At 42.8% G+C, this 15885-nt stretch overlaps 1 protein-coding gene across 1 annotated transcript in view; it reads right to left on the bottom strand.

Moving 5' to 3' along the window:
- Positions 1–12905, bottom strand: part of TUBGCP3 (tubulin gamma complex associated protein 3) — a 122613-nt gene extending 109708 nt beyond the window's left edge. Inside the window, exon 1 of the mRNA XM_034758143.1 lies at positions 12690–12905. Within this exon, the coding sequence (XP_034614034.1) occupies positions 12690–12765 (76 nt within the window). The 5' untranslated portion in view covers positions 12766–12905. The remainder of the gene's footprint in view (positions 1–12689) is intronic.
- Positions 12906–15885: the final 2980 nt, after the last annotated feature.

Here is a 15885-nt window from a genome sequence, read left to right as displayed (position 1 = left end):
TCTTGATATGCCTAATAGATGGGAAGGATGGAATTGTTTATGGAAGATGTGATTTAATTTTCAGTGTTCTGATGTGAGCTCTTTATGCAGAGAAAGGAAGCAAGCAGAAGACTGTCAAAATTCTAAAAATTATGACTACAAACATAGTGGAATAATGCCATTAATTGTAAGCGACTATATTTACCAAATACATAAAAGTTAAAAACGGTGTAAAAAGCTTGCTACATTCAGAGGAGGGGAAACAAAACAAAAAAATTCAGTAATTCAAGATCTATAAAATCTTAATTTGAATTGCCTAAAATAGATTATGTTCCATCTGCAAATGCAAATTTCTGATGATAGTAGAGAATGTCCTTTATGCACGCATCCATTCCTCCCCTCCCCCTGTATGGTGCAGTTTTCATGTTCCATTTCAAAGCCCAAAAGGAGCTTTAAACAAAGCACATGTGAAAAGTGTAGAAAAACTAAAGAGGGAAGGAGGGAGAATCCTTGGTGGGCAAAAACAAGGGAAAATAGTAAGAAATGGTATAATTTAAAAAGGAGGAAAATATGAGAAAAATACAGGAATTTAATTATAGTGGCTAGATAATTTTTATTTCCAGATAAGCCTGATAAATTGGAGGACAGCCTTCCGGAACATTCCTTTTATTAGTAAGCAACTGATCTGCTTCAGTACACTTCCCAAAGTTAGTAATATCAGACAATTCTCACACCTTTCAAGAGACTACAGCTATTAGAAGAGATTTAAGTGGGGAGGGGAGAGAAGCGCAGTCCTGGAGACAGGAATACTGAGAGACTCCTATTTCCAACTTTCTGGGTATTTTTCGGTTCTAAAACAGTGAATTACTAAAAATAAATTGTTTGATTATTTTAAGTTGCTCTATTACTTAGAATTCGTGTTTACCGAAAAGTTGTTTACTTGTCATTTATGGTTTTAATTCCTTTATTGGTTTTGTTTTACTGGTGGTATGACTTTTGTTACCATCCCTCCAACTCCAAACAGTCTTCAGAGATTAACATCATCATCTTCTTGGTAAATCCTACCAAGAAAACATGTTTAATTTAATACTGCATTACATTTTTTGTTGCATGCAGAGAAGTTTCATGTCTGTAGTACAACCTCCAAATTTCTCCTGCAGTTTCAACAGGATACAGTATTCACTTGGTACTGAATGGTTCCATCCCGGTGATGGCCAAGGTGATCTCTTGCTCTCTCAGCCATGTCATGTGCGTTTTGGTAGAAAATGATTAAAATGTTTTTAAAAGCACTTTCAGATGAGGTGCTTTACCAAACATATCAGGCTGCAAAAAGACACCATGAACAAAAATAGAAAATTAATGGAGATATCCCATTTCCTAGAACTGGAAGGGACCTTGAAAGGTCATCGAGTCCAGCCCCCTGCCTTCACTAGCAGGACCAAGTACTGATTTTGCCCCAGATCCCTAGAGTGGCCCCCTCAAGGACTGAACTCACAACCCTGGGTCTAGCAGGCCAATGCTCAAACCACTGAGCTATCCCTCCCCCCAAGTTGTAGACCATAAAGAAAGATTGTCTTCAGGCTTGTCTACACACGAGAGTTGTACCACACCTAATCAATATAATTAAAACAGTAAACCTCTCTCGTGTGGACAGTTATAGTTGATACGGTCTCGCAGGATATTCTTATCGATAAACTAGGCAAATATAATTTAGATGGGGCTACTATAAGGTGGGTGCATAACTGGCTGGATAACCGCACTCAGAGAATTGTTATTAATGGTTCCCAATCCTGCTGGAAAGGCATAACGAGTGGGGTTCCGCAGGGGTCTGTTTTGGGACCGGCTCTGTTCAATATCTTCATTAGCGACTTAGATATTGGCATAGAAAGTACGCTTATTAAGTTTGCGGATGATACCAAACTGGGAGGGATTGCAACTGCTTTGGAGGACAGGGTCATAATTCAAAATGATCTGGACAAATTGGAGAAATGGTCTGAGTTAAACAGGATGAAGTTTAACAAAGACAAATGCAAAGTGCTCCACTTAGGAAGAAAAAAATCAGTTTCACACATACAGAATGGGAAAAGACTGTCTAGGAAGGAGTACAGCAGAAAGGGATCTAGGGGTGATAGTGGACCACAAGCTAAATAGGAGTCAACAGTGTGATGCTGTTGCAAAAAAAGCAAACATGATTCTGGGACGTATTAACAGGTGTGTTGTGAGCAAGACACGAGAAGTCATTCTTCCGCTCTACTCTGCTCTGGTTAGGCCTCAGCTGGAGTATTGTGTCCAGTTCTGGGCACCGCATTTCAAGAAAGATGTGGAGAAATTGGAGAGGGTCCAGAGAAGAGCAACAAGAATGATTAAAGGTCTTGAGAACATGACCTATGAAGGAAGGCTGAAAGAATTGGGTTTGTTTAGTTTGGAAAAGAGAAGACTGAGAGGGGACATGATAGCAGTTTTCAGGTATCTAAAACGGTGTCATAAGGAGGAGGGAGAAAACTTGTTCACCTTAGCATCTAAGGATAGAACAAGAAGCAATGGGTTTAAACTGCAGCCAGGGAGGTCTAGGTTGGATATTAGGAAAAAGTTCCTAACTGTCAGGGTGGTTAAACACTGGAATAAAATTGCCTAGGGAGGTTGTGGAATCTCCATCTCTGGAGATATTTAAGAGTAGGTTAGATAAATGTCTATCAGGGATGGTCTAGACAGTATTTGGTCCTGCCATGCGGGCAGGGGACTGGACTCGATGACTTCTCGAGGTCCCTTCCAGTCCTAGAATCTATGACTCTATAAAGGTGCCTTATATCAGTACGGATATAAATACAGGGAATAAGCTGTACCAGTATCAGGCACATTTTAGACTTCTGTAGTTGCATCCAAACTACAAATTGTAACGGTATAACTAGATTAGTTAAAACAAAAAACACCCCCCATCCAAAACAGGTTATACCAATTCAAAAACTTGTGTGCAGACCAGCTCTTTAGCATGGTATAATCTCTAAAGACCAACACCTACTCTAAAGAACCTCTGAGTGTTTGTTTTTTCCATATAGAGAGATTGTATAAAGCAAAAAGCTAAAGCATCTCATTAGTATCTATTTACAAAGAGAGTGACAGTTAGTTTATGTTGTTCCAGTGAAAAAAGCACATATTTCCAGTCCCACCATCATTCATGTTTTATGTATCAAGATTTTATTTTTAGAAAGTTTTTCCAATCTCCCCAATGCCTAAACATTTTCTTGACTGAAAGCTTTTCTTAAAATTGGAACTAAAAATGGTTATGCTTCCTATATTGAAAATGATCCTTTAAACCAGCGATTCATCTTGCAGTGTAGTAAACAAGCCTATTTGAAGAAGGCTCCTCTGAGTTCATCAGCAACTAGAACAGGGGTAGGCAACCTATGGCACGCGTGCCAACGGCGGCACGCGAGCTGATTTTCAGTGGCACTCACACTGCCCAAGTCCTGGCCACCAGTCCAGGGGGCTCTGCATTTGAATTTAATGTTAAATGAAGCTTCTTAAACATTTTAAAAACCTTATTTACTTTACATACAACAATAGTTTAGTTATATATTATAGACTTATAGAAAGAGACCTTCTAAAAACGTTAAAAATGTATTACTGGCAAGTGAAACCTTAAATTACAGTGAATAAATGAAGACTCGGCACACCACTTCTGAAAGGTTGCTGACCCCTGAACTAGAATAAACTTTCCTGGAGGACCTTTTCCCCAGAGTGAATTTCTTGCCAGCTTAATCAACCACTCATATGTTTTCTTCCCTTGACATAAGGAGATAGCTGTGAGATAAAACCTGAGTTACAAGTTTTCACTCAATATTTGTAAGTTCTCTGAAAGCCCTGGATATAAGATTCTATAAAATACATCAGAGTACATTACTGTATGCAACATAGTGTATTATACTGATCATCAGCTACAGATTTCAGAGTAGCAGCCGTGTTAGTCTGTATCCAGCTACAGATTTTTCCTTCACTCGAACCGCAAGGGCACACCACAGATTAAAGGAGCTAGCTGTCCACTACTCAGCTAGAAATCATAAGCAGGCATGAATTCTATAAATATATAATCTGAACAGGAAGACTAACTCTACCTGTGTATTCCTGTGACAAAAGTTATCAGAGCAGAATTCTAAGAGTCATTAATGAGATCTCAAAAAACTAAACGATCACATCAGTGAAAATGGCCTTAGAAACAGAGGGAAACATCATCTTAGAGACTTCGCATGTTAGTTATTTAAAGAACAAGAAGATACCAAGAGTTCAGTCTTTAGGCAAAACAAGTTTTCTGAGAAGTGGACTTGACAGCACTGGAACATTCGTAAGGTCTGCCAGCTTTGCCTTGGTTAATACATTTTTGGAGTTGCTCCAAGACACGGACTGTGATAACTATACTGGTGGACATTTAGTCATATTTTTCAAGCTGTACCACAGTCCAAATCCCACTAGACAGAGCATCTTACATGCCTCACTAGAGCTAGAAGTTTCAATTGAATAATTTACATGACATAGATGAACTACTATAAGAGAGACTTTTTTTATAAAAATACAAAGGAAGTGACCAAATGGAAAGCTTCTTTATGCTGGAACTAGATCTATGTAGACACACTGAAGCAGCCCCAAAAATTCCAAGACAGGCATTGGAATCTCATGAAAAGAAAGCCTTCAATTCCAAAAATTTAGTAAGTAATGCTCTTTCCCTGGTTACCAAAGAAGGAACTGAGTGACATTCAGATAACAGTACTGATCTCAATAAGGGATGGCATAAATAGCCAAAAAGGGGCTGTCTTACACAGCACAGATAATCACTGCCTGCAACCATGAAAAAAAACCTTAAAGAACTAAGGGAGTAGTTGTAGTCTTGTGCTAAAGATCAAGGACCCAAGAGACAATTCTGTACAGCTGGTGTAGAGCAATCTCTTTTCCAACTGAAATTTCAATGGGAATTTTAAACAGGGAATTTATAGCTATATAAAAACTGTTTTTTTGTCCAGGACACTGGAATTAAGTCCCTAATTCTGAAAGGTGTAGCCAATTATTTTAGTTTATTATTCATTTATTGTGTGATGTTATGATTAACATGTTACATCATATATAATCATTGTATGTAAATATAGTTAAATTGTAGAATGATAGAAGTATAAGATTGATCAGTATTTAGAAGGAATAATCATGTATTCGATATCCAAGTAAGAAAGGTTGAAACACAAGACCTGTAGGCTGAGGCCTGCAAGATTTTTAGCATAACTATTTTAGGCCTTGGAGATAAGAAATGCTGAAATAAGTAAGGGACAGAAGAATAACCTGATGCCCAAAGATTATGGGAAAAGAGGTACCAAGTGGTAATACTGAGGAAAAAATAGCTAGAAGATTAATTTTAAAAATCACAAAATGCTGTAGAGGCACTTCTGCCTCCAACATGTGTCTTAACCACAGGATACAGGTCATGCATCAGTGCTAATGAGAATAAAGAGAACCTACATGACCTATAGAAATCGGGGGTCCCTTAAGTTCTAGGGGATACCAGACCAATAAGAAAAAAGAGGGCTAACACTTTTCTGTACATGCACAGAATGTAGGAATAGGCAGAATCACATTATAAAAAGAGGTTGCTCAGAGCGGGGAAATTGAGTTTCCTATGAGAGAACTCCAGTAGGAACCATCCATCATTTTATTGATGATCAATCCATGAGAGACCCATCAGATCCTAACACTATCTAGGAGGATGTATGTCTGTAGTTATAACTGGTGCATGGATATATCTAGGAGTTGTGTATGCTGTGACATTCATAACTTTGTTGGTAACTTTATTAAAACTGATAAAAGATAGTGGACCTTTTTCTTGTGACTGTATATTTTACTTGCCTATGGTTTCATGTGTTCCTATGAGCTTTAAACAAGCAGCGATAACTCTGTTGAACTTGAAACTGTAGCCGCCAGAACCAAACCCTCAATGATATAATAGAACCTCAATAAAGTTAACTTTAAATAAAAATAAAGGCTGCAAGGGCCATGGATCTCTAATGACCACAGGTAGTCTATAACTTGGTTTTAAATTTAATCTCAAAAAGGCAACATCTCCTGCTGTATAATGCCACTAATACAAAAGTTAGGGAATTCATTGCTTCAGAACTGACACACGGGGAAGAGATCTTGCCTACTGATTCAACAATACCACTTGCTGGCAGGAACTGTCATTTAAGTACTGCCAAATTTACTTTACAAGATTTAACGAGATCCCAAAACAAACTAATATAACCAAACATTAACAAGAATATGATTTGGTATATTACAAATCCTCAACACTGACCAACTAGTATAAACTGCTCTGAAACTATGCTAACATGCTTGTACATATTGACTTCTCAGTCCTAAGTTCTGGAATGTCATCTTTTAAAAAAAATAGGAGACATTTGATTTTTTAGTAAAATGTTTCCATCCAGCTCAGTAGCCTAGTGGTAGCAGAGGGCACCACCAGAGAAAATGCTAGTGTGACACTTGAGCTCCAAGGACCATTGGAAAGCATAGACAGAGTCTTCAGCCCACTTAGGAACTGGTTGGGGGATATGGGCGGGAAGTGGGAGAGGGGAAAATGGTTCCCATATCGATGGCCTCTTGCAATCATACTCCGCCACGGGAAGAGTTCCTTTCAATGCAAAGTTTTCTGGATGAGGGGAAACAGGAAATTGTAGAGGTTCTGAGGACATCAACTCACAAAGGTCAGTGGTTTAAGCATTGGCCTGCTAAACCCTAGGGTTGTGAGTTCAATCCTTGAGGGGGCCAAATCAGTACTTGGTCTTGCTAGTGAAGGCAGGGGGCTGGACTTGATGACCTTTCAGGGTCCCTTCCAATTCTATGAGATGGGTATCTGCATATTATTATTGGCAAGTTTAAAAGCCTTCAAAAAAGGCACCAAAAATCCAATAAAATCTAGTAAACTTTTTACAGCTGACTTACAAAATTCACAGGTTTAGAATGGAAGCACTTATACACCCCATTAACTATAGGGGCACACAAAGATACAGACATTAACATACAAACTGCATCTTGGCTCCTATTAGAACTATATTTCTATGCTTGCAGGAGTAAAGTAGGATTCAATTGGTGAGGAGGACTCTAGCCAAGTCAATCAGTTCTTCTGAAGCCAGTATAGACTCCTAGAATTTATGGCCAGAAGAGATCATTAGATCATCTAGTCCAGCGGCTCTCAACCTTTCCAGACTACTGTACCCCTTTCAGGAGTCTGATTTGTCTTGCATACCCCCAAATTTCACCTCACTTAAAAACTATTTGCTTACAAAATCAAATATAAAAATACAAAAGTATCATAGCACGCTATTGCTGAAAAATTGTTTACTTTCTCATTTTTATCATAGAATTATAAAATAAATCAACTGGAATATAAATATTGTACATTTCAGTGTATAGTATATAGGGCAGTATAAACAAGTCATTGTCTGTATGAAATTTTAGTTTGTACTGACAACGTTAGTGCTTTTTTATTAAGCCTGTTGTAAAACTAGGCAAATATGTGGATGAGTTGATGCACACCCTAGAAGACCTCTGTGTACCCCCAGGGGTATGTGTATTCTTGGTTGAGAACCACTGATCTAGTCTGATACTCCTGGGGAAATTCTGCCCCACTGTGCAATGCAGAATTTTGCAGAAATTAACGTTGTATGCGCAGAATTTCTTTTCCCCCCACAGAAATGGGCTGCAGTGGTGCTAGCTGCCACTAGGGGCCACTGGACTCAGCACAGCCCCGCTTGCACATAGAAGATTCTAGCTCCCTCCCTCCAGGAGTGGGTTCCTGGCAGCTGGAGTTCCCAGCAATCCCTGAGAGAAGGAGAGGATGACACGCAGGAAACTCTGTGCTAGCCTGGGACCGAGCATCAGGCTGTTTCTCCCTCTAGATCCTGGGGCTTGGGGAGTGAGGGGAGAGGGTGCGGGTATCTGGGCCAGGAGGGCCCCACAGCTGAGCTCTGGGGATTGAGCGGGGGGCAAGTATCTAGGCTGGGGGGCCCTGTGGTTGGACTCTGGGGAGTAGGGGATTTGGAGGGGCAGTGGCGAGGGGAAGAGCTGTGGGTGTCTGGCCCATGGCTGAGCTCGGGGGATGGGGGCAAAGAAACAGGAACTGGGTTGTCATAGGGGTTTCTTTACTCTCTACTCACAGGAGAATTTTTGCTTGTGTCTGTATTATTACAGATATACTTGCTGACAGGTATTTTGAAATAAATTACCAAAATACCTGAAACTGGCGTGATTATGTAGTGTTATTTTGACAAATAAAATTTGCAGATATTTGCAGAATTTTAAAATGGGCACAGAATTTTTAATTTTTTTGGTACAGAATGCCCACAGGAATAATCTGACCTCCGTATCACAGGCCAATAAATTCCACCCAGATACTCCTGAATGGAGCCCAATAACTTATGTTTGGTTAAATCATAACTTCCACAAAGGCACCCAGTCTCGAGCGGATAAAATCAAGAGCTGGGGAAACCACCACTTCCCTTGGTAGTCTGTTCCAATCGTTGATCACACCGATCATTAAAAATTCCTGCCTTATTTTCAATTTTCAAAATGTGTAGCTTCAGCTTCAAGCCTTTGGCTGTAGTTATGCCTTTCTCTGCTACATTAAAGAGACCCTTAGTATCCTGTATCATCTCCCTATGAAAGTACTTATCCACTGTGTTCAAGTCACCTTTCAACCTTCTTTTGATAAGCTAGACAGATATGCTTTGCAAAAAGCATGCACATGTCCACATTGGGGATGTGAAATAATTTAACTAAATTGGTTTAGAAACGAATTAATTGTAACTTCTAGTCTTGTGGTAGTGAGGAGGCATAACATTAATCTCATTTATCAAATCAAAGTTGGGGTGGGGAGGGGAGAGGGAAATAATTGTTTCAGTCTGTCATGAAGTGCCAGGAATTGGACTTTACTGTGTCACCCATGGATTGCCGAATTCTGATCATGAATAGCTTTCTGGAGTTTTCCTATCAATCTTTAGGTTTAGCAATTTGCATGTGATCTGAATTTGCTTCTTGGGATTGGTGTCTTTCTAGATAATTTCTCTAAATTTTACCTGCCTCATTTACAAAACTTAAAAACAGAGGATTAAAAGGACAGACTTTTCTCTTGCAATTAAAGTCATGTTGCCTTTCATCAAACATGGTATTAGCATTATGAAAGTGTTGGTCACAACGCTAGCTAATATTGAGTCCATATTTTTTTTCTAAGCTGTATTTCTTCTAGGGTTTATTCAATACATACATTAGAAGTTCTTGTCTTATCTACCCTGGAAGAACTCTGTGGCAACTATAGAAATGGGGAAATTATGACATTACAAGAAACTTGTACATGTTCAATTGAGAGAGAAGGGATTTCAGAAAAAACTGTTTGATTACATAGGTTTTTTGGATGTTTCTATTAAGGATTCCATACATTCAACCCTTCAATGAAGGTATGCAAACTCAAAAATATCTCCCAGATACCCCTCAAAAGGCCTTCAACAAAACCAGGGAAAGCTAGACAGAACTTTCCTGGTACCTTAAGGAAAACAAATGTACAGCCCCTCTTCTCCACACACACTACTGTTCAGGCCTTATTTATGTATCATAAAGATGATAGTAAGTACTTTGCAGATCATCTTTTAGTTAGAGCATTACTAGTAAAGAATTCTGTCCAAAAAACAGGTTAATACCGACATTGTTGTAATACTGAGGTATTAAGGTCATACAATACCTATAACAAATCCACAAAGAGTGAAACTTCCAACAACATATGAAAATATTCAAATACTAGTAGTACAGAAGGCATCCACATACCATTTGTTGAAATGGATACGACTTGAGAAGTTGTAGGCATTACAAGACAATACTACTGAGACTTTAAATAGTTCATTTGCCCAATTAGCAAATAAGTTATTTTCTCTGCCAAGGTGAAACCATTATTTTCCTACTATTATGGCAGTTGGAAAAAAGGGGACAAAGCATGAGTGTCTCCTCCTCATCTCCCTCTGAGGCCAGGTCTACATTATAAACTTACACTGATATAACTACATTGCTTAGGGGTGTGAAAAATCCACGCCCGAGTGACACAATTATACCAACCTAACCCCTCAGTGTAGAAAGCACTATATCAACAGAAGGGCTTCTCCCACTGACATAATCCAACTCTGCGAGGTGTGGTGGCTAACTACACCGAACTTCTCCCGTCAGCATAGTGATTCAGTGAAGATGCTACTATCCCAGCACAGCTGCACCACTGCAAGGTTTTATGTGTAGACCTGTCCTAAGCAGCTGCAGGCAAGGCAGGGATTCAGCCTCTAGCAGCTATTACTACTGATCAAAGCCTGGGGGCAGCCACACAAATCTGTCTAAGTGAGCGATTACATGCCGCCCAACTAGCACATAGCTGTGGCCCAGCTCAGCTGTGTGCTAAAGGCCAACCCACATGGCGGGGTCCGGGTTCCCGGCTTCCCAGCGCACTGGGGTCTGGGCTACCCCATTGCCCAGCGTAGCAGGGTTGGGGTCCGGTCGTGGCTGCCAGCCCACCCTGAGTGGCGGGAGTCCGGGGCAGCCGGCCAGCCCCACATGGCAGGGGTCTGGGGTTGGCAGCCCACCAGCCCCGCATGGTGGGGACCGGGGGCAGGGTCCAGGAGCTGCTGCTGCCCTGCCACCCAGCTCCTGCAGCCCAGGTAACACACTACGGGCCACATATATGATAAATAAGTTGAGAACCACTGGTCTAAGCTCTTGTAGACCTCATTCAGCCAATGGAAGAATTGCTTGACAGGATAGCAGCAAAGAAGAGCGTACGTGATGGGGAAGGGAGGAAAATGACAACAGGGAATTGGAGGAGAGGGTTGGAAGTGCTCTCCTTATATATTTCTAGGAACCAAAAGAGGGAGAGGAGAGGCATATCCTACCCCATGGAAGAGAGTGACGAGCCCAACCCCCATCTTCCGGGGGGAGCATCTCTCTCCAGAAAGCAGCTTTTTCTTCTAAGGCCATGTCTACACTAGAGAGCTTACAGCAGCACAGCCGTACCGATGCAGTTGAGATGCTGTAAGATCTCTCGTGTAGCCATTCTATGCTGATGGGAGAGAACTCTCCCATCAACATAATTAAACAATCCCCTAACGAGCAGCGGTAGCTATGTCAGCGGGAGACGCTGTCCACACTGGCGGTGTCTGGGTTTTTTGTTTTTTTTCCCACACCGCTGAGCAACAAACTATACCAACAAAAGAAGTAGTGTAGACGTAGCCTAAGAATCATCAAGGGACGGGGACTTCAAAATTTAACACCTACAGGCCAAGGATCTGTATGCTCCCAGAAGCACCTAGCCCCAGGAAGCACTCAGCCCAGCGATGGCTGCTGCCATGTCCAGCATAGGTCATTAGCAGGGCAGAGCTGAGCTACAGGAGGGGGTAACAGAACAGGGGAAGGGGGTGAACATTCTCACAGAAGGAGAGAGTGGAACACACCTTTTAGGCAACCCCCAGGGCAAGAACCAGGCACACAGCTGTTGACAGAGTTTTGTGGCTGCCCTCAGGGTCTGAGCAGCAGAATTAAACTAAGCCCTGGTCTACACTACACATGTGTCACTATAAGGACTCAGAAGCATGGAAAATACACCCCTGTGCAATGCAGTTATACTGCTCTAACCCTGAGTGTAGACAGTGCTATGTCGACAGGAGACCTTCTCCAATTGACATAACTACCGCTTCTCAAGCTGGTCTACACCAGTGCTTCTCAAAGTGGTGGTCAGCAGACCAGTGCCAGTCCGCAAGCCATCAGCTGCTGGTCCGCTACGAGTTTCCTCATAAGAGTGTCAAATAGGATAATAATATGGCACCGGTCCCTGGCACATTGGGAAAAAAAACTGCCCGTCCCCCACATCAGATAGCTTGAGAAGCACTCATCTACACTATTGCTTAAGTTGATGTAACTTACATCACTCAGGAGTGTGAAAGACATCCCCCCCTAAGCAACCTAAGTTACAGCAACCTAGTGCCGGTGTGTACAGTGTTTATGTCAGCAGAAGATGCTCCCCCACCAACACAGCTTCCACTTCTCATGGAGATGGAGTAAGTAGCATGCCGACAGGGGCACTCACCCATCGCCAATGTAGCGCGGGTAGTGTAGACTTGCCCTCAGGGAGGTGGAGTACTTACACGACTGGAGAGAGTCTTCACTAAGCGCTAAAGCGGCACCGCTCCAGCGCTGTAAGTGTAGACAAGTCCTAAGTGTTTTGCTGCTGCTGCTAAAGGCTGAATCCCTACCCCAGCAGCAGGCAAACGGAAGTTTCACTCTCTCTCCTGGGGAAAGCGGGTCTCCCTCTTCTGGCTCCTACAAACACACAAGGAGAGCACGTCCCACCCTCGCCATCTATTCCCTGGGCTCCTTCTCCTCCGCTTCCCCAAGGCCATAGCCAGGCCCACAGCCGGCCACGGCAAGGAGCGAGCTCTCAGCCGCCGCCCCACGCCCTCCCTTGGGGCAGGGCTCTCCGGCAACCGGCTCACGTCTGGCCGCCGCTCAGGACGGGCACGGCCCCGCTACTCCAGTGAGGTGCAAGCTGACAGCAGCAGCCGCCACCCCCCGAGTTTCAGCCGCGGGACCCGGCGCGGGGCGGCTCCCCGTTGGGCTCGCGCTATCCCGCGCGCTCCCGGGCGGGGGGCGGTTACCTTCGCTCTTGCCGAGGATGCGGCAGCACAGGTTCTGTAGCAGAACGTTGGGGGATTTCTGATCCGGACACGCCATCCTCACCCCTGGGCGTGGGGAGGGGACCGGGAACCTCCCTCTGCAACTGCCACGCGCGCGCCCTGCGCTTCACAGCCTAACGGCCGCCACCTCCCGTTACCTAGGGCGCCATTTTAACAGAACCCGCGGAAAGCAGCGAGCGCCCACAATGCCCCTGTGCGCGGGGCGACACGGAGCGCGCAGCGCCGAACACCTCCCGCCCCCCTCGCACAGCCCCGACGGAGAGGTTCCGGGGCACAAACTGACCCCCGGGCCTCTCCGCCAGACCCTGACCCCAGACCCACACGTAGAGTCCGTTACCATCGCAGGGGGTGGCTGGGATTAGCACAGTAATCAGGACAGGAATATTCAGACCTCCCCCCGCGATGATGACAGGGTTTTTTTTTGGGGGGGGGAGGGGGTCTACAAGGTCCCTGCCAGACCCAAGACTCTCCCGCTCCCCACCATGGTGGCACCCCAGGATTGTTTCAGGCTGGCACCCTACTTGCTCTATGTCACCAGCTGCACCACCACACAATGATGTCACCACACTATGATGTCACCCAGTTGTGTCATGCTGCAAATGAGGGCTGGCCAAAATACAGACCGTCCAGCCCCCTGGAGATTGCAAAATTCCAAGTCTTCTGTTTCCATCCTGAACTGGGATGAAAAATCAAAATCTCAGCTGCCTTCTCCAAATGCCGTGTTCCCCAATAGCTCCCTTGAGCTTAGCAGTGTGATTTTTATATTATACATTACCCCATATTTAATAGAAGAGTTGAAATTATAAATCTTACTCTAACAAACATCAAAAAGAAACATTTTGATAATTTCCTGACACACATGCTTGTTATCAATTCACCATCCTTTGAACATTTCCAGTTTGTGGAATCAGAATTTTCTGACAGAAAACTGTTCCACTGGAAAAATTTCAACTATCTTCAATGCAAACAAGGTTGTGGCCTCAAAGAAAGCACCATACGATGCCTGCACTGTTTGCCCACCCAGGTACAGATGCGGGATCTGATGGAGATTTTACCGCCTCTTGTCACAGCCTCCATAATTTCTGGAGCTTGGGCTCCACCCTGGCTAGGGATTATATGGCTCCACTGCTTAATAGGGATGTTGAATAGAAAAGATAAATAGGCACTAGGAAACTTTTAACATTTGGAGGGAGGTAGCTGAGGATGTCAGGAAAGACGGAAATGTCAGGCTTTTCATGTTCCTCTTGAAGGCAGGTATGTGTGACCCCTCCAGGGGAGTTATGGGCCACCCCCTTGACCAAAACACTAGTGGCCCTAGCACTAAAAGTAGGAGTCTCCACTTGAGCTAACGAGCAAGCGTCTCTAGCCAAGAGCTGAAATAGACCCATAGAGTGTGTAGACGCAGCAGAGAGATATTATACATAACACACACTGACACGTGAATTACATATTCATCTTTGCAAAATGCTGCTTGTGTGCATCTGTGGTGAAAAGAAGACTAAGGGCCATTCCTGAAAATTCTTACTCATATAAGTGGTCTTTACTAAATTATAGCAGGAGGAAGAAGTAACCCATATATTTACATCGTGTAACACTTTCCTTTGTAAAAGATTCTTGTAACCAGCTTTTGAAAATCTCTAACACTTTTATCATTTGCAGCAGGCCTCTGAAGTTCAACTTGGAGAAAGCTCTCAGAATAGAGAAGCACCTTTTCTTTTTCCCCTGAAAATCTGTTCAGGTTGAACTGAATTATAAACTGTTAAAAATCACCATTACCCTTAGCACACTTGCATTCCTTAGGAACATTTTGGGATCATATCAAAATAATAATTGAACTTGAACTAAATCCAAGATTGTGTTCAGGCCACCAAAGCAGAAGTAACAGCCCTTGCAGTAGCAGTGGTGAAGGAGAAGAGGGATGGCTGGGCTGCCCTCCCCCCCCGCCACTCCCAACCCTGAGCTGGCATGGCACGGCACATAGTCTCAGAATCCCATCCTCTCCTCAGGTGGTCCCACATAGGACAGAAGCTCCCTCAACTCCTGTGGAGATTAGAAAGAGCTGGACCAGGCTCCCATGACCACCCTCTGGAACTAACAGTTCATCACACCTGCTCTTCCATATCAGGACAACCATTTTCTCCTGCAGCCAGGTCATGTAATTATTGTCATAGCTCAAGTGCTAACAGTCTGCTCTGCAGTGCTGAATGTTCAAGGTCTAAAACCTTTCTGATAATGCATGATATGGGAGTTGTTACACTTGTACGTAATAAAATTTGTTTTTACCTGAGTCTTTAAAAAAAATTAAAAATCCATAAAAATGATAAAGGAAAATTATTTAGGGTGCAAAGTCAAGCACTCAAAAGTTAGAAAATGCCATTTTTGTAGTTTTCTGTGCAACCTTAATTCAGCTCTATTGTGTGTATGCATTATGGTACAGTCTTTAGTTAGACGATCATTTATCACTTTCTCCACAAAGTTTTTCCTCTTTCAGTGCACATGGTGGATGCACAAACAGATAGAATGGCTTATCATAAAACTGGCATTTCTTGACTTTCAAGTGTTTGACTTTGTAATGCAAGTACATTTCATCTATCAAGGCACATGGGTGGTTACTCATATACCCTATAAAGAATATTGACAATACAGTGCCAGGAAACATTGTTGCATCACAAAATCTTTAGATCCCAAGGAAACCCAACCACTAGCAAACATTTTGTTACTGACATACTTTCAGTTTGTAAAATGGACACACTTGAACTATAACAGTTTCTGCTCCTGCTAATCATTTCAAATTATGACTATTATATAGGTCATGGCTCTAAAACTAAAAAAAAAATAAAAAAAATCATGGAGCAGAATAACACCACACTGTTAAAATGCACGTACTCATGCATGAGTGAACACACATGCAATTACCCATTTAGGTTCCCAATTGCTAAATCACAACAAAATCATATTCTTTGTTTATGCTTCTGAGATAATATCATGGGTATCATTATTATTTATCATTTGTATTACCATAGCAGCTAGAAGCTTCAGTCATGGACCAAGACCCCATTGTGCTAGGAGCTGTACAATCACAGAACAAAAAGACAGTCCCTGCCCCACAAAAGCTTACAATCTAAGGGCAAGGCTACACTTGCAAATGTAGAGCGCT

This window comes from Trachemys scripta, chromosome 1, assembly GCF_013100865.1.
Source record: "Trachemys scripta elegans isolate TJP31775 chromosome 1, CAS_Tse_1.0, whole genome shotgun sequence".
Lineage (NCBI taxonomy): Eukaryota > Metazoa > Chordata > Testudines > Emydidae > Trachemys > Trachemys scripta.
Note: the sequence above shows the minus strand (reverse complement) of the source record. Positions and strands in the feature narration are given on the sequence as shown.